Source organism: Ranitomeya imitator, chromosome 2 (genome assembly GCF_032444005.1).
Source record: "Ranitomeya imitator isolate aRanImi1 chromosome 2, aRanImi1.pri, whole genome shotgun sequence".
Classification (NCBI taxonomy): Eukaryota; Metazoa; Chordata; class Amphibia; order Anura; family Dendrobatidae; genus Ranitomeya; species Ranitomeya imitator.
This window is the reverse complement of record NC_091283.1, coordinates 515,374,525-515,398,454: the sequence shown is the minus strand read 5'-3', so window position 1 is coordinate 515,398,454 and position 23,930 is coordinate 515,374,525. Positions and strand designations below refer to the sequence as shown.

Genomic DNA, 23,930 nt, shown 5'->3' with positions numbered 1-23,930 from the left:
GCTGGCTCTTGATTCCTATTTTTTTTTAATTACAGGTGAGGAAGAAGAAAATGAAGATTTGTCCACGTTTAAAGGTAAATTTTTTTAATGAATTATGTTGACCTACAGTAAGCGCTTCAAGTGAGTGGTTCAAGAAGTAGGGTCTGCACTTGGGAACCATATTTGCGACAGAAGACACATTGCACAAATTTGAGCTCTTCCGATTCAGTTTAATAAATATTACTAAACACTGTTCAAGGAAAACCGTTTGCATGCAGAATTATTTTAGTTTATATTACAACTAGATGGTGGCCCGATTCTAACGCATCGGGTATTCTAGAATATGTATTTATGTCTGTATATAGCAGCCACATAGTATATAGCACAGGCCACGTAGTATATAGGATCCATGTAGTATATAGCAGACAAATACTACGTGGCCTGTGCTATATACTATGTGGCTGCTATATACCTAATGTAGAATACCCGATGCGTTAATACAGGCCACGCAATATATAACAGTGGCCACGCAGTATATAACACAGCCACGTACTATATAACACAGCCCACACAGTATATAGCAGCCACGCAGTATATAACACAGGCGACGTAGTAAATAACACAGGCCACGCAGTATATAACACTGGCCATGTAATATATAGCACAGCCGACGCAGTATATAGCAGCCACGCAGTATATAACACAGGCGACGTATATAACACAGGCCATGCAGTGTATAACACTGGCCACGTAATATATAGCACAGCCCACGCAGTATATAGCAGCCATGTAGTATATAACACTGCCCATGCAGTATATAGCAGCCACGTAGAATATAACAATGCCCACGCAGTATATAACAGTGGCCACGCAGTAGATAACACAGCCCACATAGTATATAACACTGCCTATGTAGTATACAGCAACTACGCGGTATCTAACCCAGCCCACCTAGGATATAGCAGTGTGGGCACCATATCCCTGTTAAAAAAAATAATTAAAATATAAAATAGTTATATACTCACTCCGGTGCGAGACCGGAGTCTTCTGGGTAATTTCACAATGCATCGCTGGGAACGGAAGATGGCGGCAGGCGCGAGCGCATCGTCGGACAACGGAGGGTGAGAATAGCAGGTTTTTTGTTTTTTTTAATTATTTTTAACATTAGATCTTTTTACTATTGATGCCGCATAGGCAGCATCAATAGTAAAAAGTTGGGGACACACAGGGTTAATAGCAGCGGTTACGAAACTGTCTTCAACGATGCCGAAGTCCCCGGGTAACCAGGGTAAACATCGGGTTACTAAGTGCAGGGCTGCGCTTAGTAAACCGATATTTACCCTGGTTACCATTGTAAAAGTAAAAAAAAAAAAAACAGTACATACTCACCTTCCTGTCACGTCCCCCAGCGTCCGCTTCCCTGCACTGTGTAAGCGCCGGCCGTAAAGCAGAGCGGTGACATCACTGCTTTGCTCTGCTTTACGGCCGGCGCTGACACAGTCAGTGAGGGAAGCTGACGCCGGGGACGTGACAGGAATGTGAGTATGTAATGTTTTTTTTTTTAACTTTTACAATGGTAACCAGGGTAAATATCGGGTTACTAAGCGCGGCCCTGCACTTAGTAACCCGATATTTACCCTGGTTACCAGTGAACACATCGCTGGATCGGCGTCACACACGCAGATTCAACGATGACAGCGGGTGATCAGCGACCAAAAAAAAGGTCCTGATCATTCCCAGCGACCAACGATCTCCCAGCAGGGGCCTTATCATTGGTCGCTGTCACGCATAACGATTTCATTAACGATATCGTTGCTACGTCACAAAAAGCAACGATATCGTTAACGAAATCGTTATGTGTGAAGGTACCTTAAGCCGAGGGGAGTGTTTTCAGCACAAAAAAATATGCTGAAAAAACTCAGCTTATACATGAGTATATATGGTATACTACAATCTATTATATACACAGAGGCACATTATATACCGTGTTAAGGAATATAATATAGAGCGGTGCATATATTATATAGTGTAGAGATGTGGCAGCAGTGTATATAGTGTGAATTCCACACTATATGCATAGCACCATACTATATAAACATCTCTACACTATATAAACATCTCTACAATATACGGTAATTAAGACAGCATTATACTATATTATGATGCATACATCACATAGGAGACACTGTGACTGCTGAACATATATCACATTGAAACTACTGTATATACAATACATAGTCGACTCTGCGACTGATGTGTATAGTTGCAGTATCACCTATATATTGTTTGTGATACTGTGACTGCTGTACACACATTATATGGATGAAAGATTTTATATACATATATATATATATATATATATATATATATATATATATATATATATATATATTAGATGGTGGCCCGATTCTAACGCATCGGGTATTCTAGAATATGCATGTCCACATAGTATATTGCCCAGTCACGTAGTGTATTGCCCAGCCACGTAGTATATTGCCCAGCCACTTAGTATATTGCCCAGTCACATAGTATATTGACCAGCCACATAGTATATTGCCCAGCCACATAGTATATTGCCCAGCCACATAGTATATTGCCCAGCCACATAGTATATTGCCCAGCCACATAGTATATTGCCCAGCCACGTAGTATATTGCCCAGTCACATAGTATATTGCCCAGCCACATAGTATATTGCCCAGTCACTCAGTATATTGCCCAGCCACATAGTATATTGCCCAGCCACATAGTATATTGCCCAGCCACATAGTATATTGCCCAGCCACGTAGTATATTGCCCAGCCACGTAGTATATTGCCCAGTCACGTAGTATATTACCCAGCCACGTAGTATATTGCCCAGCCACATAGTATATTGCCCAGCCACGTAGTATATTGCCCAGCCACGTAGTATATTGCCCAGCCACATAGTATATTGCCCAGCTACGTAGTATATTGTCCAGTCACGTTGTATATTGCCCAGCTACGTAGTATATTGCCCAGTGACGTAGTATTCAGCACAGAGCCACGTAGTATATTGCCCAGCTACGTAGTATATTGCCCAGCCACGTAGTGTTCAGCACAGAGCCACGTAGTATATTGCCCAGTCACGTAGTATATTGCCGAGACAGGTAGGTATATAACACTGCCCACGCAGTATTTAGCAGTGTGTGCACGATATCCCTGTTAAAAAAAAAATTAATTAAAATAAAAATAGTTATATACTCACCCCTGGGATCCAGCGAAGCTGTGTGATGCAGCCGCCATCTTCCGTTCCCAGGATGCATTGCAAAATTACCCAGATGACTTAGCGGTCTCGTGAGACCGCTAAGTCTTATGGGTAAGTACGCAATGCATCTTTGGGAACGGAAGATGGCGGCCGGCTGGAGCGCATCGTCCGACAACGGAAGGTGAGAATAGCAAGTTTTTGTTTTTTTAATTATTTTTAGCAGAATCAATAGTAAAAACTTGGTCACACAGGGTTAATAGCGGCGGTAACGGAGTGCGCTACCTGCGCCATAACGCGGTCCGTTACCGCTGGCATTAACCCTGTGTGAGCGATGACTGGAGGGGATTATGGAGCGGGCACTGACTGCGGGGAGTATGGAGCGGGGAGTATGGAGCGGGTTCCGGGGACATTGACTGCCGGGAGTTTGGAGCGGGCGCCAGGCACACTGACTGCGGGGAGTATGGAGCCGGCACACTGACTGCGGGGAGTATGGAGCGGGCGCCAGGCACACGGACTGCGGGGAGTATGGAGCGGGCACGGGGACACTGACTGCGGGGAGTATGGAGCGGGCGCCCGGGACACTGACTGCGGGGAGTATGGAGCGGGCGCCGGGGACACTGACTGCGGGGAGTATGGAGCGGGTGCCGGGCACACTGATTGCGGGGAGTATGGAGCGGGCGCCGGGGACACTGACTGCGGGGAGTATGGAGCGGGCGGTGGGCACTGTGACTGCAGGGGAGTAGGGGAGGGACTAATCGGACTGTGCCCATCGTTGATTGGTCGCGGCAGCCATGACAGGCAGCTGGCGAGACCAATCAGCGACGCGGGATTTCCGTTACGGAAATTGCCGACAGAAAGACGGAAGTACTACTTAGGCAATTATATATATAGATTAGACACAGATAGATAGTGCGAATATACACAGCAGTGTCGCCTATATAACGCATATACATTAGTCGGTACATTATACAGGTGATACTGCAAATGTTGGATACACGTTATATAGGCGATACTGCTGTATATAATGATAGTATCGCCTATATATCATATATACAGCAGTCTATATTCATTATATAGGCAATACTGCTACTGATGTGTATATACGTTATATATAGGTGTTACTGCTGTGTATATATCTACGTGTGTGTGTATATACACACACACACCAGTATCACCTATATAACGACATATATACACAGAAGTATCACCTATATACACATCAGTAGCAGTATTGCCTATATAATGTGTATAGACTGCTATATACATTATATAGGCGATACTGCTGTATATAATCACTATACCACCTATATAATGTATGTATAGCAGTCTATCCTATATAGGTGACACTGCTACTGATGTGTATTTACCTTATATAGGTGATACTGCTGTGTATACATGTACATATATGTGTGTATATATATACATACATACATACATAAACATACACACACCGCAGTGTCACTTATATAATGTATATACGCATCAGTAGCAGTGTCACCTATTAAGATATAGACTGCTATACATGCATCATAGTGGTATAGTGATTATATACAGCAGTATCACCTATATAATGTATATATAGCAGTCTATACACATTATATAGGTGCAACTGCTGTATATACATTTTTAAAAAATCATCTTGGGACTCACCCAGGTCCCTGAGATGGGGGGAGGTCGGGAGGATGAAAAGCTGAGCTGGGTCGCGTGACGGGTCCTGGCCAGCGTTGGCAGTGAAGTGGAGAGGATTATCCCAGGCATTGGTGAGCAGTCTTCTCTGACGCTGGTGCAGGCCGGCCAGCGTCAGACAGTCGGGGTAAGGCTGCGCGACAGCTTTTTCAAATATGTGCGCGCATGGTCTATTCCCAGCCATTGGTGAGCAATCTTGTCTGACGCTGGTGCAGGCCGGCCAGCGTCAGACACAGTCAGGCTATGCGCGCTGGCTTTTTCAAATATGTGCACGCATGGTCTCCTCTCCTGCTTCAATAAAAAAGAACCACTTGAAAAATAATAAATAATAAATCCAAAAACCATAATGTACAAATATCAATGTTTTATTAAAGACACCAATTCAAACTAACACAAAAAGACATAATAAAAAAACATATAAACAATAATTAAAAACCAGAGGGAGCAGAGCACCACTTGTAATCTGATTCATCAATCAAGAAAATACCACATGTAACAGTTCCTACTCCCTTATAGGGGGGAACATATACCAAATTTCATAAGTCTAGATAAATAAATAATAAGTATTCCTCCAATCCAGGTAGTATGGCATAAAGTGCATAAATAGTCGGGCATATATAACCCCTAAATAAAGTGCATCTAGTGACATTACCCACAATGTTCCCTAATGGGAAGGTAACCAGCACATAGTAAAAAGGAGAAGTCTCCACATACTAACCCAGATTCATTTTCAACGTGGTGGTGCTTCTGCTGCCCTGCACTCCAACGCGCGTTTCACACGTTGCTTCGTCAGGGAGTGATAAGAAGTGGGGGCCAGGGCCGTATATATACAGTGGGGCAAAAAAGTATTTAGTCAGTCAGCAATAGTGCAAGTTCCACCACTTAAAAAGATGAGAGGCGTCTGTAATTTACATCATAGGTAGACCTCAACTATGGGAGACAAACTGAGAAAAAAAAATCCAGAAAATCACATTGTCTGTTTTTTTAACATTTTATTTGCATATTATGGTGGAAAATAAGTATTTGGTCAGAAACAAAATTTCATCTCAATACTTTGTAATATATCCTTTGTTGGCAATGACAGAGGTCAAACGTTTTCTGTAAGTCTTCACAAGGTTGCCACACACTGTTGTTGGTATGTTGGCCCATTCCTCCATGCAGATCTCCTCTAGAGCAGTGATGTTTTTGGCTTTTCGCTTGGCAACACGGACTTTCAACTCCCTCCAAAGGTTTTCTATAGGGTTGAGATCTGAAGACTGGCTAGGCCACTCCAGGACCTTGAAATGCTTCTTACGAAGCCACTCCTTCGTTGCCCTGGCGGTGTGCTTTGGATCATTGTCATGTTGAAAGACCCAGACACGTTTCATCTTCAATGCCCTTGCTGATGGAAGGAGGTTTGCCCTCAAAATCTCACGATACATGGCCCCATTCATTCTTTCATGTACCCGGATCAGTCGTCCTGGCCCCTTTGCAGAGAAACAGCCCCAAAGCATGATGTTTCCACCACCATGCTTTACAGTAGGTATGGTGTTTGATGGATGCAACTCAGTATTCTTTTTCCTCCAAACACGACAAGTTGTGTTCCTACCAAACAGTTCCAGTTTGGTTTCATCAGACCATAAGACATTCTCCCAAAACTCCTCTGGATCATCCAAATGCTCTCTAGCAAACTTCAGACGGGCCCGGACATGTACTGGCTTAAGCAGTGGGACACGTCTGGCACTGCAGGATCTGAGTCCATGGTGGCGTAGTGTGTTACTTATGGTAGGCCTTGTTACATTGGTCCCAGCTCTCTGCAGTTCATTCACTAGGTCCCCCCGCGTGGTTCTGGGATTTTTCCTCACCGTTCTTGTGATCACTCTGACCCCACAGGGTGGGATTTTGCGTGGAGCCCCAGATCGAGGGAGATTATCAGTGGGCTTGTATGTCTTCCATTTTCTAATTATTGCTCCCACTGTTGATTTCTTCACTCCAAGCAGGTTGGCTATTGCAGATTCAGTCTTCCCAGCCTGGTGCAGGGCTACAATTTTGTTTCTGGTGTCCTTTGACAGCTCTTTGGTCTTCACCATAGTGGAGTTTGGAGTCAGACTGTTTGAGGGTGTGCACAGGTGTCTTTTTATACTAATAACAAGTTTAAACAGGTGCCATTACTACAGGTAATGAGTGGAGGACAGAGGAGCCTCTTAAAGAAGAAGTTACAGGTCTGTGAGAGCCAGAAATCTTGATTGATTGTTTCTGACCAAATACTTATTTTCCACCATAATATGCAAAAAAAATGATAAAAAAACAGACAATGTGATTTTCTGGATTTTTTTTTCTCAGTTTGTCTCCCACAGTTGAGGTCTACCTATGATGTAAATTACAGACGCCTCTCATCTTTTTAAGTGGTGGAACTTGCACTATTGCTGACTGACTAAATACTTTTTTGCCCCACTGTATATATATATGTCCACATAATCAGGTGTGACCAATAGTAAATCAAACACTCACATGTGCATAATCCGGCGCTTCACTCACCGCCATCAAACACGGCACCACGTCACCGGTCCTGCGGCAACGTCACTAGAGGGCGCCGTCGCACCCACAGCAACGTCACAGGCAGGGCACGTGACCAAGCACACGTGCAGGGAGGCAAGCCAAGCGCGCAGCACTGGAGCGGCCATGGAGAGTATTGGCAAAGAGGAGGGCATAACAAGTACGCCAGAAGAAGGTGATCATATGTAAGAACTAGATGACATATATAAGTTCAGAGCGACCAAACATATCAAGAACAATATATGTAGAGACACAAAATAAACATACAAGTGAAAAAATGAATAAAAGTGAGAAATTATACACAAAAATCAAACTATAATATACTACAAAACAATTACAGTCATATATACATAAAAATCCTCATACATATAGAAAATACATTGCCACAGTGCCAAAACAATGTATATGTGATATAATATGCAAAAAAACATACAAGTATATACAAATTTAATGAATATATAATATATCCACAATCCAGTGATGCTGTGACTTTCTTGAAAAAGAAGGTGAAGATTCCAAATATATTTTCCCGATCTGATAGACTACATCTTCTTATTTAGCACAGTCCAATTAACGGTCACCCTTATTCTATACTAATAACGAACCTAAAATACTGAAATAGGAAATTAGTTATAGAGAAATACAATAGACGGCACAGAGACCCCACATATAAAGAGATTAAAAAATAAAAATAAAAAAAGGGGGGGAAATAAAAACAATATATACAATAATATAATCAGATATTCAATAACCACATAAGTAATCCATATAACCATATGACTATATAATCATTAGCACAGAGGTCAATGATCAGCAAGAGAGGGAGATCTATAAAAAGCTAGAGAAACCCCACTGGTCATTAAGACCAAGAGGTTTCATTGTTCTGAGTGTCGTTATCCAACGACACTCCTTTTGCGCCAATCTATTCATGAGGTGGCCGCCACGAGCCCCTAAATGGACTACATCGATACCTCTAACCTGCATTTCAATTGTTCCCGTGGGATGAAAATCACGATAATGGGAAGGTATCGTTTTCAATTTGGCAATTTCCTCTCTGTGTACATCCTCAAATCCAATCAATCTAGCTGCCCGTATATCTCTTACATGTTCTAAAATCCGCACACGCAACTGCCTTGATGTAAGACCGATATAAATAAGCCCACAAGGGCAGGTGATATGATATACCACTGATGTGGTTCTGCAATTGATAGGATGTACTATCTTAAATGTGTGGGAATTTGAAGAATTCACAAATACATCCGTTTTAACCATATATCTACATGCGCTGCATCCCCCACATGGCCGTGAACCCCAAATTGGTCCACCAGAGTTGAATATAAATTTTGACCTTGGAGGTATATAATGGCTGTGTGTGATCATCTCACCTATGGTTTTGCTCCTCCTCGCGACGATTCTAGGTGTTCCTTCAATCAGTTTCGATAATTCGGGGTCCTCTTTCAAAATTGGCCAATAACGGTTCATGATGTCACCCATGTCTCTCCATCTGCTATGATAGTTCGTGATCATCCGCAGTTGTGGCTCCTCTTTTCCCCGTGTTTGATAGTGAAGAAGACTGTCACGACTCCTATCTTTGGCCTGTTGGTACCCTCTTTCCACATCATCTGGCCTATAGCCTCGACAGAGGAATCTCTGCTTCAAATCCTGAGCCTGATTTTCAAACTCCTCCTCCGAGTCACAAATCCTCCTGGCTCTAATAAATTGTCCCTTTGGGATCGCTTTAATGGTATGTCTGGGATGCGCGGATCTTGCATGTAGTAAAGAGTTCGTGCTTGTTTCTTTACGATAAATGGTGCTGTGGATATTACCCAATTGGTCAACGGATAGTTGTAGATCCAGGAAATCTATTTTTCTCTCTTCCACTTTAAAAGTAAACTTAATGTTCCAATCATTTGCATTGAGGTATGTCAGGAAGCCATCCAGTTCCAACCGAGTCCCCTGCCAAATTATAAGGACATCATCTATGAAGCGCATCCAACTTAATACATTAGGGCCCGATACACCAGATGGATATGTTAGCATATATTCTCGCTCCCAATGGCCCATAAACAGGATGGCGTACGAGGGCGCGAAGCACGCCCCCATCGCCACTCCCCGTTCCTGTTTAAAATAACGGTCTTTGAAGGTAAAATAGTTGTGCGTGAGTGCATAATCCAGTAATTCCAACAGAAATTCCAATAAACCCGAATCCATACCCTTGTTCAGTAAAAAGAACCTTACTGCCGCTATCCCCTTCTGATGTTCTATACACGTGTATAGCGATTCGACATCGCCAGAAATAAACAACATGTCTGGTTCAATGGTGATGCCCTGTATCCTCCTCAATACATCACCAGAGTCCTTGATGTACGATGGTAGTTCAAATACACATGGTTTCAAATAGTAATCCAAAAATCGGGAAATCATCTCATTTAATCCTCCACACCCGGAGACTATAGGCCTCCCGGGTGGGTTTAGAAGGCTCTTATGGACTTTCGGTAGAAAGTATATGGTCGGAACCACTGGAAATGCTACCCGTAATCCTTCCCATACTGTTTTCGTAATGCACCCATTCTCCAGTGCAGTATCAAGGATATGAAACAGTTGTAGCTGAAAGGCGGATGTGGGGTCAGATGGCATTTTCTGATAACAAGTATCATCACTTAGTTGTTTGAAGGCCTCTTTTTCATATAATTGTATCGGCCAGACTACCACATTACCGCCTTTATCAGCCGGTTTGAATACCACCTGTTTCATATCCTTGAGCTCCTGTAAGGCCCTGCGTTGCACAGGAGTCAGATTATCATAGGGTCTCCTGGTCTGCAGCTGATAAAGCTCATTGCAGACCATCCTTACAAAGACCTCAATAGAGGAATTCAAAGTCAACGGTGGAAATGTTTTAGACCTCTTTTTAATAAAATCAGGAAACTTACCCTGTTCTGACTCCTGTTGTTCCAAGAGAAGACTCTCTAGTACCCGGAGCGCTTCCAATTCCGCCTCTGTTGAGAAAGGGGCATTGTTTTTACTGTGGAATTTTTTTAAAATTAATTTACGGGCAAAAAGAAATACATCCTTGATGGCCTCAAATGTATCAAAATTGGCGGTTGGGCAGAACGTCAAACCTCTCCTGCTTGCCCGCTCTGACATGGCCAGCGAGCACGCGCAGGAACTAGGACCGCGGCAGTGCTCGCACACTAGTGTGGGCCGCCGCGGCACTTCAGAGCAGGCAACGCGCGCACACAGGGCCTGGCTAAAGGGCCGGCTGGAGGGATGCGGCGCGCTATGTATTAAAATCGCTGCCGATCCTCCAGCGGCCCTGTGCACCTGCTCAGGCATCGGCCCGGGGGGTAGATGAATTCCTGCCACCCGGCCCAGTCCGCCCCTGTCCGTGACAGACAGAAAGACAGACAGACGGAAGTGACCCTTAGACAATTATATGGTGGATTATTTTTTATTAAGAGTATCATACCTTAAAAATTGTGACATTTAACATTGAAAAACCTATAATTCTAAATTATTTTGACCAATTAAGTAATCCTAATCCTCATTCAGTCAGACTTGTGAAAAGAAATATTGTTTAATTCATGCTGCTAAAAATGTATGGATTTCTTGATCACACCTTAGTTAATGTGATGCCAACCCCATATGATTTCCTGGCTTCCGCTGATGTTGTCTCCTTTTTAATACTGCCTTCTGGCCTGTTCAATGTATGGATCATCATTACGTACATCAGATATGTGAGGGGCTAGAAATACTCATGCATACACATTTTAATATGCATGTTTTAAAGGGAATCTGTGACCAGGTTTTTGGTACCTATTCTGATAGTAGCATGATGTAGGGACAGAGGATTCCAGAGATGTCACTTACTTGGCTGCATGATGTAATTTTTAGGAAATCATTGTTATCTCAGCAGGCGATTATCACTAGAAGACTATTAAACCTAGGCCAGGTAGTCAAACCCCACCCCACCACTGATTGGTAGATTTCTGCCTATGTACAGTGTACACAGCTGTCAATCAGAGATGTTGCTGTGGTTATAGTTTAGCCTTTAGAGAACTGGTAGATCTGCAGCAGATAAAACAGTGATTTTATCGAAGCTGCAGCAACCAGTAAAGTAAATTATACATCACTGGAATCAGGGTCTCTGCTTCTATATCATGCTGCCTTTAGATGGGGTAGCAAAAATCTGCAGACAAATAAATCTCAATTTCCACCAGATATGCACAGTACAATTCCACCATTGAGCTGCTTTGCTCTCTGGGTGTGGAGGGTGTATATTAAGCTGGAAGAGTACTAAGTGTATTAAGATGGTGCCAGGAAGTAGAGCGGGCAGGAATGTTACTTCTTAGGGAGGTGTTCTGGCAATATCTGGATCATTTTAGAATAAATTGTAGATGTTTGCATTAAAAGAGCCTGTCTCTGATTCATGTGCTTGAGCTGTCTTCTCCTTCCTAAGGCATGCAAAGTCAGGAGTATGCCCGGCAGCTTAATCTTCCCACTGTATGCCCAAGAATAAGACAGCTTGCACACATGAATGAGATTTCAAGTGCTGTGGGGGTGAAGGTCAAGGTCTTGATGGTATGTCAATCACAACTCTATGGGGATGATTGATGCAGATTCATCTTGCCTACACCTGAATCAGTTTTAACCTTAATTATTTTTTGCTGTAATAGTATAATAAGGTCATGATAAGAAGACTTTTTAGGAGGCCGATACTGCGCTTGTAGTAGATTTCAGGGGTAAAGCCTGCTATCAGGTTTCCTTTAATCTGATCATGGAGAGGACAGTCTGGGTCATAACAAAATCAAGGGGGGAATGTGGAAACCACACACGAAAAATGTGATGCCATATTTCCATAATAAAAAGTAATACTTTATTAATGTTACAAATAATCCACAGGAACATGACAGGAACAAAGAACATAGAATGCATCCATTGAAACACCTGTAGCTGTTTGGACACCTCAGCCCAAGAGGCAAATTAGCACAGTATTTCTATCAGGCATAAATATAATACACTAGATGGTAGCCCGATTCTAACGCATCGGGTATTCTAGAATATGTATGTAGTTTATTTATGAAGATTTTAGAATAATACATTGAATACACAGGATTCGGCCGGCCACGTAGTATATAGCACAGCCACGTAGTATGTAACAGCCCATGTGGTATATTGCACAGCCACGTAGTATATTGCACAGCCACGTAGTATATAGCACCGCCACGTAGTATATAGCACAGCCCACGGAGTATATAGCACAGCTCACGGACTATATAAAACAGCCACGTAGTATATAACAGCCCATGGAGTATATAGCACAGCCACGTAGTATATAGCACAGCCCACGGAGTGTATAACAGCCACATAGTATATAACAGCCCACGCACGCAGTATATAACACAGGCCACGTAGTGTATAACACAGCCCACGTAGTATATAGCACAGCCACGTAGTGTATTGCACAGCCCACGTAGCATATTGCACAGCCCATGTAGTATATTGCACAGCCCACGCAGTACATTGCACAGCCCACGCAGTACATTGCACAGCCCACGCAGTACATTGCACAGCCCACGTAGTACATTGCACAGCCCTAGTAGTACATTGCACAGCCCACGTAGTATATTGCACAGCCCACGTAGTATATTGCCTAGCCCACGTAGTATATTGCATAGCCGACGTAGTATATTGCAGAGCCCACATAGTATATAGCAATGTGGGCACCATATCCCTGTTAAAAAAGAATTAAAATAAAAAATTGTTATATACTCACCTTCCGTTGGCCCTGAGTCGAAGCGGTTCCCGGCGCTCCTCGCGCGCTCTGGTCTGAAGAGTGCATTGCGGTCTCGCGAGATGACGTAGCGGCATAACGCGGTCTGTTAGCGCTGCCAGTAACCCTGTGTGAGCGCAGGGCATTATGGAGCGGGCACGGACTGCGGGTACTACGTCGCTGGGCAATATACTACGTCGATGGGCAATATACTACGTCGCTGGGCAATATACTACATGACTGGCCAATATACTATGTGACTGGGCAATATACTACGTCACTGGGCAATATACTACGTCGCTGGGCAATATACTACGTGACTGGGCAATATACTATGTGACTGGGCAATATACTACGTGACTGGGCAATATACTACGTGACTGGGCAATATACTACGTGACTGGGCAATATACCATGTGACTGGGCAATATACTACTTGGCTCTGTGCTGAATACTACGTCGCTGGGCAATATACTACGTGACAGGGCAATATACTACGTCGCTGAGCAATATACTACGTGATTGGGCAATATATTACATCGCTGGGCAATATACTACGTAGCTGGGTGTCACGATATGGTATGAAATATCATAAGTAGTTCTCTTGCTAGCCTGCGTGGGCTAAGCCCCCCTTCTGGGAGTGATGCTGCAACAGTTTGTAGCTTCAAATTCCTTCCCTTTCACTCAGCCAAGAGCTGCTTTGCCAATGTAGATGGGGGAGGAAGAGTTTATTGCCTCTAGCTCAGAGAGCCGAAGTATTTACGACCGGCATTCTTGCAGTGGAAAGTGACAGGCTAGAACTGGATTCTAACTTTCCAGAAATGCATGGAAGTCCTTTGTCTTGTTTTGTTAAGATATTACACAACCCGTTTATGTAAAAAACACGAAAATATATATTCTTTACACCCCTCGGTGGATCTAGTCACCACGTAAAACCTGAGCTTCTAGCTCCATCTGGTAAAGAAGTAGGGTTTTCTCTGTAAATATGTATCCCAGATAGGACATATTTGCTCTCATTAGAATGCTCACGTTAATCCGAGATGAATGATGAGTTTGTTAGGACTATGACATGTTTTGTAGTGAAGTTATAGAAATCAGAGAAAATAGTTTAAAGCTTACCCAGAATGTAGAGAGAGGAGGGTCTGGATAAGCCAGCCTTTCTGTGATGTCACAGCCTTAAAGTTTTAAGTTTGTGGCAGGCTCCCCAGCTCAGTCTTCTGCTTGATTTCTTCTTCTGGACTTCTTGTCTTCTCCTGAAGCCAGCAGCACGTCCAAATGAGCTGGGACGTATGGTTGCCTGCCATGCTTTGAACATGTGAGTGTTATCTTTTCTCCTTTATTCCCTTTATGTTATAATTACCCGTGTACATATTTGCAATTGTCTCATTTGTAACATCTTTATAAAATATTTTTGATAAAGCACTGCCTAATTTTTATGGAATATAATATTTAATATTAGTTCGTTCTCCTGTTCTAAACCGTACCCTAAGTCTTCTGAAGGGAAATACGCTACTGTTACTGTTGTGTTGGGTTAGCTTCGGACCCGTTTAATCGAAGCTGGTGGCAGCGATAGTGTGCTGACTGTTGAGTGATGCGGTAGCGACTGCGGCGTTGATAATTATTGTTCCTGCCTGAGTGGGAGTAGTTATCGCGTCGCTGCAGCGTGCCCAATAGCCAGGACATAGCAGGCAGCCTTTCTGGCGACTAATTACCCAGGGTGCAGTACCTAATCTGACCTGAGAGTGAGGGGGGCGCCAGAGAGCTGCAAGTGTTAAGTGGAACTGTAAGCGGGATATACATAAATCCCTGCAGTTTGTGGTATATTGAAAGCAGTGGGATACCTAGCATAAGCCCCTGCTGTAAACTAAGAGGTCAATAGCCTTGTATGTGTTTTCTCATCATATTGTTAGCAGTGGAGGGATAACTAAGATAAGCCCCCCTGCACATGTGATAGCCGTCTGTTGGCCCAAAGCCACCCCGACCCGTGACGTAGGGGTGACGGTCACGGTGTGAATTGTGACAAATTGGTGGCAGCGGTCAGGGGAATCCTGACATTTGGTGGCAAGGCGGTGGGATCTTAGAGCATTAGTGATTTGGTTTGAGCAATCATTCCTCTCACTAAAAACTTGCAGAAAGTTCTTGCGAGAACTCTGCGCAAATAAGTTTGGAGAACGAACTCAGTGTTTTATTAGTCTTGAGACAATTGCGTACTGGTAATTATCCCCTCCCTTCTCTTCGTTTTTCTATCCTATCTTTTATTTGGCAATCATGGCTGCGAAAGGGGAAGCCTGGTACAACCAGCAGAAGAAGGACATTCTTGCTGGGATATGCATGTACCATGGCCTGAACCCCCAGGACAAGTCCAAGGCTCAAATGGTCGCTGACCTGGTGCAATTTGAAGCCGACCAAGCCAGGTCACAGAGCCCAGAGGCCGCAGAAGCCAGCACCAGCGAACATGGTGCTGCAGCAGAGGTCCAACCACTGAATGCTGGCCCTGTTAGCAATCCGGGCGAATTGGACCCCCACCTGCAGGCGGCCTTGAAAGAATTCCCCACTGACGACCATGAGGGACGTCGGCAGCTGATTCAGCAATACCGGCAGGAGGCCCAGCAAGCCGAGAGAGAGGCCCGAGCTGAGAGAGAGGCCCAGGGAGCCGAGCGGGAGGCTGAGAGAGCCGAGCGCCAAGCCCAGCGAGAACATGAACTGGAGATGCTCCGGCAGGGGGGGATGCCCTCCACCACCCAGAGACGTGAGCCCAGCAGCGCTCAGATACCTAAGCCCCGGCCCCATCACTTCCCTGTTATGGAGAAGGACGGAGACTTGGACACGTTTCTGCGGGTCTTTGAGAAAGCCTGCAGACAGTGCCGGCTGCCTACAGATGAATGGGCACGATACCTGACACCAGGGCTGAGAGGCAAAGCTCTGGAGGCGTTTGCTGCCCTCCCTCAAGAACAAGATGGTGACTATGAGGCCATCAAGCAGGCTCTGATAGCCAAGTACCAGCTTACACCCGAGGTGTACCGTAGAAAGTTCCGGACCCTCCAACGTGGCCCACACGACAGTTACAGTGATGTGGTGCATGGACTGGGGACCCACTTTGACCAGAGGACCCAAGGACTGTCAGTGACCACCTTTGCACAGCTGCGAGACCTGATGATCAAAGACCAGTTCTTTCATCTTTGCCCAGCTGAGGTACGACAGTTCGTGATGGACAGAGAACCCAAAGACGTGATGAAAGCAGCGCAGATTGCCGATGCCTATGAGGCCAACCGTAGATCGGAAGTGTGGAAGCCAGTCACCACCAGCTGGAGAGGGGGTAAGCCTGCAACCAACGCCAGTATCCCTGCCAGCCAACACACCAGAGGTCCTGGCCCCGTGGCCAACAGCACCAGACCTACCACCGAACCTCGCAAGTGTTTCACCTGCCATCAGACTGGTCATATCAGTCCCTCCTGCCCAACCAAGCAGAAGAACACCCCAGCCAAGGCCCCAGGGCCTAATGCAGCAGTTCTTTTGGTGGGTGGTGTGGTTGGGAGGGTGTGTGACAACGTACAGCACGTCACTGTGGGAGGCCATGTTGCTACAGGCCTCAAGGACACCAGGGCTGAACGAACCCTCATCTGACCCGAACTGGCGGCCCCTGAAGAAATCATTCCGGGGAAAACCCTAACTGTCACTGGGATTGGGGGCATCAGCTGTCCCTTACCGATGGCCCGGGTTTTTATTGATTGGGGTGCCGGGAGCAGGGTGAAGGAAGTGGGGCTGTCTGATAATTTGCCCACTGATGTTTTGTTGGGGACTGATTTGGGGAGGATGGTTGCATACTACGTCCTTGACACCCCTCCGCAATCTACTAATGAGGGTAAAGTTAACCCTGATGATGATGATGAAGGGAAATCGCATGTGTTACCTGACCATGCTTTATCTTGTAATGATGCATCTAATAACCATTTTTTCCTAGGATTGATGGTGAAAATGTTGTAACTGTGCCAGCTGACCCTGATAATGATTTTTCTGTGAAGGTTAATGTGTCCATAGGTACAGGCGTGCCCAGCCACGTCGCTCTGCGGAGTGAGACGGCTGAGGAACCCCTAACAGGGGCAAGTTTCGGTGCTACAGGAAATGGGGAGATGCATGGGACCCGTGAGGAAAGTGATGCCATGAAAGTGACCAGTGCCACCGAGGAAGGTAACTGGCCCATAAGTAGCACTGCCCCTGGAGTGTTGGGGGTGGATGGGGAGGTAGAGCCCATAGCAGCGCCGGCTGATGGGTCTGTAGAAACCCCCGGGGAGACAGCCTACGTAGCTGCTGTCAACCGCAGTCAGAGTGCCCGGAACGCAGATAACTGTCTGCCCTCCGGACCCTCCTCAGTCACCACTGTGACTGAACCAGAGGTGGACCCAGAGCAGGTCCAAGAGGGTTCCCGTGGGGAAGGGACCCTGACGTCGCTTCTGGCTTCCCCTAGCCAGGAGTTTCAGGCCGCTCTGCACACAGATGCGAGCCTAGAGAGTTTGAGACAACTTGCCAGGACGCACTTCTCCGAGACTGATAAGGAGAAGGTGTTCTGGGAACGAGGAAGGTTGTACCGGGAGACAGTACCCAGAGAATCACAAAAGGAGTGGTTGAGGGAAAGACAGCTGGTCGTCCCGCAGCAATTCCGGGGTGAGTTGTTGCGGATTGCCCATGAGATCCCGCTAGCTGGACACTTGGGGATCAGCAAAACTAAGGCCCGGCTGTCTCAACACTTCTATTGGCCTAAGATGGGGACAGATGTGTCGAACTACTGCCGCTCCTGTATCACTTGTCAAAGAGTGGGGAAGGCGGGGCCTGCTCTTAAGGCTCCCCTGATCCCTTTGCCAGTGATAGAAGAGCCTTTCCAGAGGATCGTGGTGGACATTGTGGGCCCGCTGGCCGTCCCCAGCAGCTCTGGAAAGCAATACATCCTTACTGTGGTAGACTACGCTACCCGGTACCCAGAGGCAGTAGCTCTGTCGTCAACTAGGGCAGATAAGGTGGCGGATGCCCTGTTGGCCATCTTTTCACGTGTAGGGTTTCCCAGGGAAATGCTTACTGATCAAGGGACCCAATTTATGTCTAGCCTAATGGAGGCTCTCTGTAAGAGAATGCCGGTGAAGCACCTGGTATCGAGTGCGTATCACCCACAGACCAATGGCTTGTGTGAACGCTTCAATGGTACCCTCAAGCAGATGCTACGCATGCTGGTTGAGACTCAAGGGCGCGACTGGGAGCGGTACCTCCCACACCTGCTGTTCGCTTACCGAGAGGTTCCGCAGGCCTCAACGGGGTTCTCCCCCTTCGAGCTCCTGTACGGCAGGCGAGTCCGGGGACCCCTTGGGTTGGTAAGAGAATCCTGGGAAGAGGAGCCGAACCCTTCTGAAGTGTCCATAGTGGAGTAGGTCATGCGCTTCGGGGACAAGATGCAGACCTTGACGCAGTTGGTGCATGACAACGTGACGCAGGCTCAGGCTGATCAGAAGCACTGGTACGACCAGAACGCCCGGGAGCGGACCTACCACGTGGGTCAGAAGGTGTGGGTGCTGGTCTCCGTACCAACGGATAAGCTTCAGGCAGCCTGGGAGGGCCCGTACGTCGTCCACCAACAGCTCAACCCGGTCACTTACGTGGTCACGCTTGACCACGCTCGGGGTAGGCGAAAGGCCTTTCACGTCAACATGATGAAGGCTCATCACGAACGTGAACCTTTCGTCCTACCGGTCTGCAGCTTGCCCGAAGACAGGGAGGAAGACACCCTCCTGGACATGCTGGCCCAAGCCAAGGCCAATGGGTCCATCGAGGATGTGGAGGTAAGCGCCTCGTTAACTGAACCCCAGCGGTTGCAGTTGCAAACCACACTGGAACCCTTCCGGGTCGTGTTATCCAACCGACCTGGGAGGACTCAGTTAGCAGTCCACGAGGTGGACACCGGGAATCACGCCCCACTACGGCGAACACCCTATCGAATCTCTGACCAGGTGCAGCAGATTATGCGCCAAGAGATCGATGAGATGTTACAGCTGGGGGTGATTCGACGGTCAAAGAGCGCGTGGGCATCACCTGTAGTTCTCGTGCCAAAGAAGGACCGGACCACCCGGTTCTGCGTGGACTACAGGGGGCTCAACGCCATCACAGCCTCGGATGCGCACCCAATGCCGCGCATCGAGGAGCTGCTTGAGAAGTTAGCTGGCGCAAATTACCTAACAATAATGGATCTGAGTAGAGGATACTGGCAGATTCCCCTGAGCCCCGAGGCGCAGGAGAAGTCCGCCTTTATCACGCCCTTCGGACTGTACGAGTCCACGGTCATGCCCTTCGGCATGAAGAATGCCCCTGCCACTTTCCAGCGGATGGTCAACCTCCTGCTTCAGGGACTGGAGAAGTACGCAGTGGCGTACTTGGATGACATTGCCATCGTCAGTTTCTCCTGGGAGGAACACCTGCAGCATCTCGAGGAGGTGCTCAGGCGAATTCACCAAGCAGGACTGACTATCAAGCCCGGAAAGTGCCAGATGGGCATGAGGGAGGTTCACTACCTGGGGCACCGGGTAGGCGGGAACACCCTGAAGCCAGAGCTTGACAAAGTGGGAGTGATCGTGAACTGGCCCACTCCCGTGACCAAGAAACAGGTGATGTCCTTCTTGGGCACTGCAGGGTACTATAGGCGCTTCGTACAGCACTATAGTAGCCTGGCAAAACCTTTGACGGACCTCACCAGGAAGAAGCTAACCCACATCGTCAACTGGACAGATGGCTGTGAGGGGGCCTTCCAGGCGTTGAAAACCGCACTGTGCAACGCCCCTGTGTTGAAAGCAGTCAACAGCAGTCGACCGTTCTTGGTGCAGAGCGACGCCAGCGAGTTTGGCCTTGGTGCTGTGCTCAGCCAGGTCAACTCGGAGGACCAAGAGCACCCCGTGTTATACCTGAGCCGGAAGCTTTTGCCGAGGGAAGTGGCCTACTCCACCATCGAGAAGGAGTGCCTGGCCATAGTCTGGGCCCTGCAGCGCTTGCAGCCCTACTTGTACGGTCGCCCCTTCACACCCTCTGCGCTGGCTAAACGCCATGTGTGGAACCAACGGCAGGTTGCTACGCTGGAGCCTTGCCCTTCAGCAGTTTGACTTCACCATTGAACACAAAACGGGCAAAGAGCATGGGAATGCAGATGGACTCTCCCGCCAGGGTGAACCTACTGAGGTGCCCATGGAGGCATACCGTGGGGTTCTGCCTCCCTAGCGCACACCAAAAGGGGGAGGTGTCACGATATGGTATGAAATATCATAAGTAGTTCTCTTGCTAGCCTGCGTGGGCTAAGCCCCCCTTCTTGGAGTGATGCTGCAACAGTTTGTAGCTTCAAATTCCTTCCCTTTCACTCAGCCAAGAGCTGCTTTGCCAATGTAGATGGGGAAGGAAGAGTTTATTACCTCTAGCTCAGAGAGCCGAAGTATTTACGACCGGCATTCTTGCAGTGGAAAGTGACAGGCTAGAACTGGATTCTAACTTTCCAGAAATGCATGGAAGTCCTTTGTCTTGTTTTGTTAAGATATTACACAACCCGTTTATGTAAAAAACACGAAAATATATATTCTTTACACCCCTCGGTGGATCTATTCACCACGTAAAACCTGAGCTTCTAGCTCCATCTGGTAAAGAAGTAGGGTTTTCTCTGTAAATATGTATCCTAGATAGGACATATTTGATCTCATTAGAATGCTCACGTTAATCCGAGATGAATGATGAGTTTGTTAGGACTATGACATGTTTTGTAGTGAAGTTATAGAAATCAGAGAAAATAGTTTAAAGTTTACCCAGAATGTAGAGAGAGGAGGGTCTGGATAAGCCAGCCTTTCTGTGATGTCACAGCCTTAAAGTTTTAAGTTTGTGGCAGGCTCCCCAGCTCAGTCTTCTGCTTGATTTCTTCTTCTGGACTTCTTGTCTTCTCCTGAAGCCAGCAGCACGTCCAAATGAGCTGGGACGTATGGTTGCCTGCCATGCTTTGAACATGTGAGTGTTATCTTTTCTCCTTTATTCCCTTTATGTTATAATTACCCGTGTACATATTTGCAATTGTCTCATTTGTAACATCTTTATAAAATATTTTTGATAAAGCACTGCCTAATTTTTATGGAATATAATATTTAATATTAGTTCGTTCTCCTGTTCTAAACCGTACCCTAAGTCTTCTGAAGGGAAATACGCTACTGTTACTGTTGTGTTGGGTTAGCTTCGGACCCGTTTAATCGAAGCTGGTGGCAGCGATAGTGTGCTGACTGTTGAGTGATGCGGTAGCGACTGCGGCGTTGATAATTATTGTTCCTGCCTGAGTGGGAGTAGTTATCGCGTCGCTGCAGCGTGCCCTATAGCCAGTACATAGCAGGCAGCCTTTCTGGCGACTAATTACCCAGGGTGCAGTACCTAATCTGACCTGAGAGTAAGGGGGTCGCCAGAGAGCTGCAAGTGTTAAGTGGAACTGTAAGCAGATATACGTAAATCCCTGCAGTTTGTGGTATATTGAAAGCAGTGGGATACCTAGCATAAGCCCCTGCTGTAAACTAAGAGGTCAATAGCCTTGTGTGTGTTTTCTCATCACATTGTTAGCAGTGGAGGGATAACTAGGATAAGCCCCCCTGCACATGTGATAGCCGTCTGTTGGCCCAAAGCCACCCCGACCCGTGACGTAGGGGTGACGGTCACGGTGTGAATTGTGACAAATTGGTGGCAGCGGTCAGGGGAATCCTGACACTGGGCAATATACTACGTGACTGGGCAATATACTACGTCGCTGGGCAATATACTGCGTCGTTGGGCAATATACTACGTGACTGGGCAATATACTACGTGGCTCTGTGCTGAATACTACATCATTGGGCAATATACTACGTGACTGGGCAATATACAACGTGACTGGGCAATATACTATGTGGCTGTGCAATATACTATGTGACTGGGCAATATACTATGTGACTGGGCAATATACTATGTGACTGGGCAATATACTACGGGACTGGGCAATATACTACGTGACTGGGCAATATACTACGTGACTGGGCAATATACTACGTGGCTGGGCAATATACTACGTGGCTGGGCAATATACTACGTGACTGGGCAATATACTACGTGGCTGGCCAATATACTACGTGACTGGGCAATATACTACGTGACTGGGCAATATACTACGTGGCTGTGCAATGTACTACGTCACTGGGCAATATACTACGTGACTGAGCAATATACTACGTGACTGAGCAATATACTACGTGACTGAGCAATATACTATGTGACTGGGCAATATACTACTTGGCTCTGTGCTGAATACTATGTCGCTGGGCAATATACTACGTGACTGGGCAATATATTACGTCGCAGGGCAATATACTACGTAGCTGGGCAATATACTACGTGACTGGGCAATATACTATGTCGCTGGGCAATATACTACGTGACTGGGCAATATACTACGTCGCTGGGCAATATACTGCGTTGTTGGGCAATATACTACGTGACTGGGCAATATACTACGTGGCTGGGCAATATACTACGTGACTGGGCAATATACTACGTGGCTGTGCAATATACTATGTGACTGGGCAATATACTATGTGACTGGGCAATATACTATGTGACTGGGCAATATACTACGTGACTGGACAATATACTACGTGACTGGGCAATATACTACGTGGCTGTGCAATATACTACGTGACTGGGCAATATACTACGTGACTGGGCAATATACTACGTGACTGGGCAATATACTTCGTGGCTGGGCAATATACTACGTGGCTGGGCAATATACTACGTGACTGGGCAATATACTACGTGGCTGGCCAATATACTACGTGACTGGGCAATATACTACGTGACTGGGCAATATACCACGTGGCTGTGCAATGTAGTACGTGACTGAGCAATATACTACGTGACTGAGCAATATACTATGTGACTGGGCAATGTACTACTTGGCTCTGTGCTGAATACTACGTCGCTGGGCAATATATTACGTAGACTGGGCAATATACTACGTCGCTGAGTAATATACTACGTGACTGGGCAATAAATTACGTCGCTGGGCAATATACTACGTAGGTGGGCAATATACTACGTGACTGGGCAATATACTATGTCGCTGGGCAATATACTACGTGACTGGGCAATATGCTACGTCGCTGGGCAATATACTACGTGACTGGGCAATATACTATGTGGCTGTGCAATATACTATGTGACTGGGCAATATACTATTTGACTGGGCAATATACTATGTGACTGGGCAATATACTACGTGGCTGTGCAATATACTATGTGACTGGGCAATATACTACGTGACTGGGCAATATACTACGTGACTGGGCAATATACTACGTGACTGGGCAATATACTACGTGACTGAGCAATATACTACGTGGCTGGGCAATATACTACGTGACTGGGCAATATACTACGTGACTGAGCAATATACTACGTGGCTGGCCAATATTCTACGTGACTGGCCAATATACTACGTGACTGGGCAATATACTACGTGGCTGTGCAATGTACTACGTCGCTGGGCAATATACTACGTGACTGAGCAATATACTACGTGACTGAGCAATATACTATGTGACTGGACAATATACTATGTGGCTCTGTGCTGAATACTATGTCGCTGGGCAATATACTACATCGCTGGGCAATATACTACGTGACTGGGCAATATACTACGTGGCTTTGTGCTG

At 46.3% G+C, this 23,930-nt stretch overlaps 1 protein-coding gene across 2 annotated transcripts in view; it reads left to right on the top strand.

Annotated features, from left to right (window-relative positions):
* Window positions 1–23,930, top strand: part of SKAP1 (src kinase associated phosphoprotein 1) — an 834,367-nt gene that overhangs the window by 661,727 nt on the left and 148,710 nt on the right. For both annotated transcript variants that reach the window (XM_069751743.1, XM_069751744.1), the window contains exon 10: window positions 36–74. In XM_069751743.1, coding sequence (XP_069607844.1) covers window positions 36–74 — 39 coding nt within the window. The remainder of the gene's footprint in view (window positions 1–35; window positions 75–23,930) is intronic.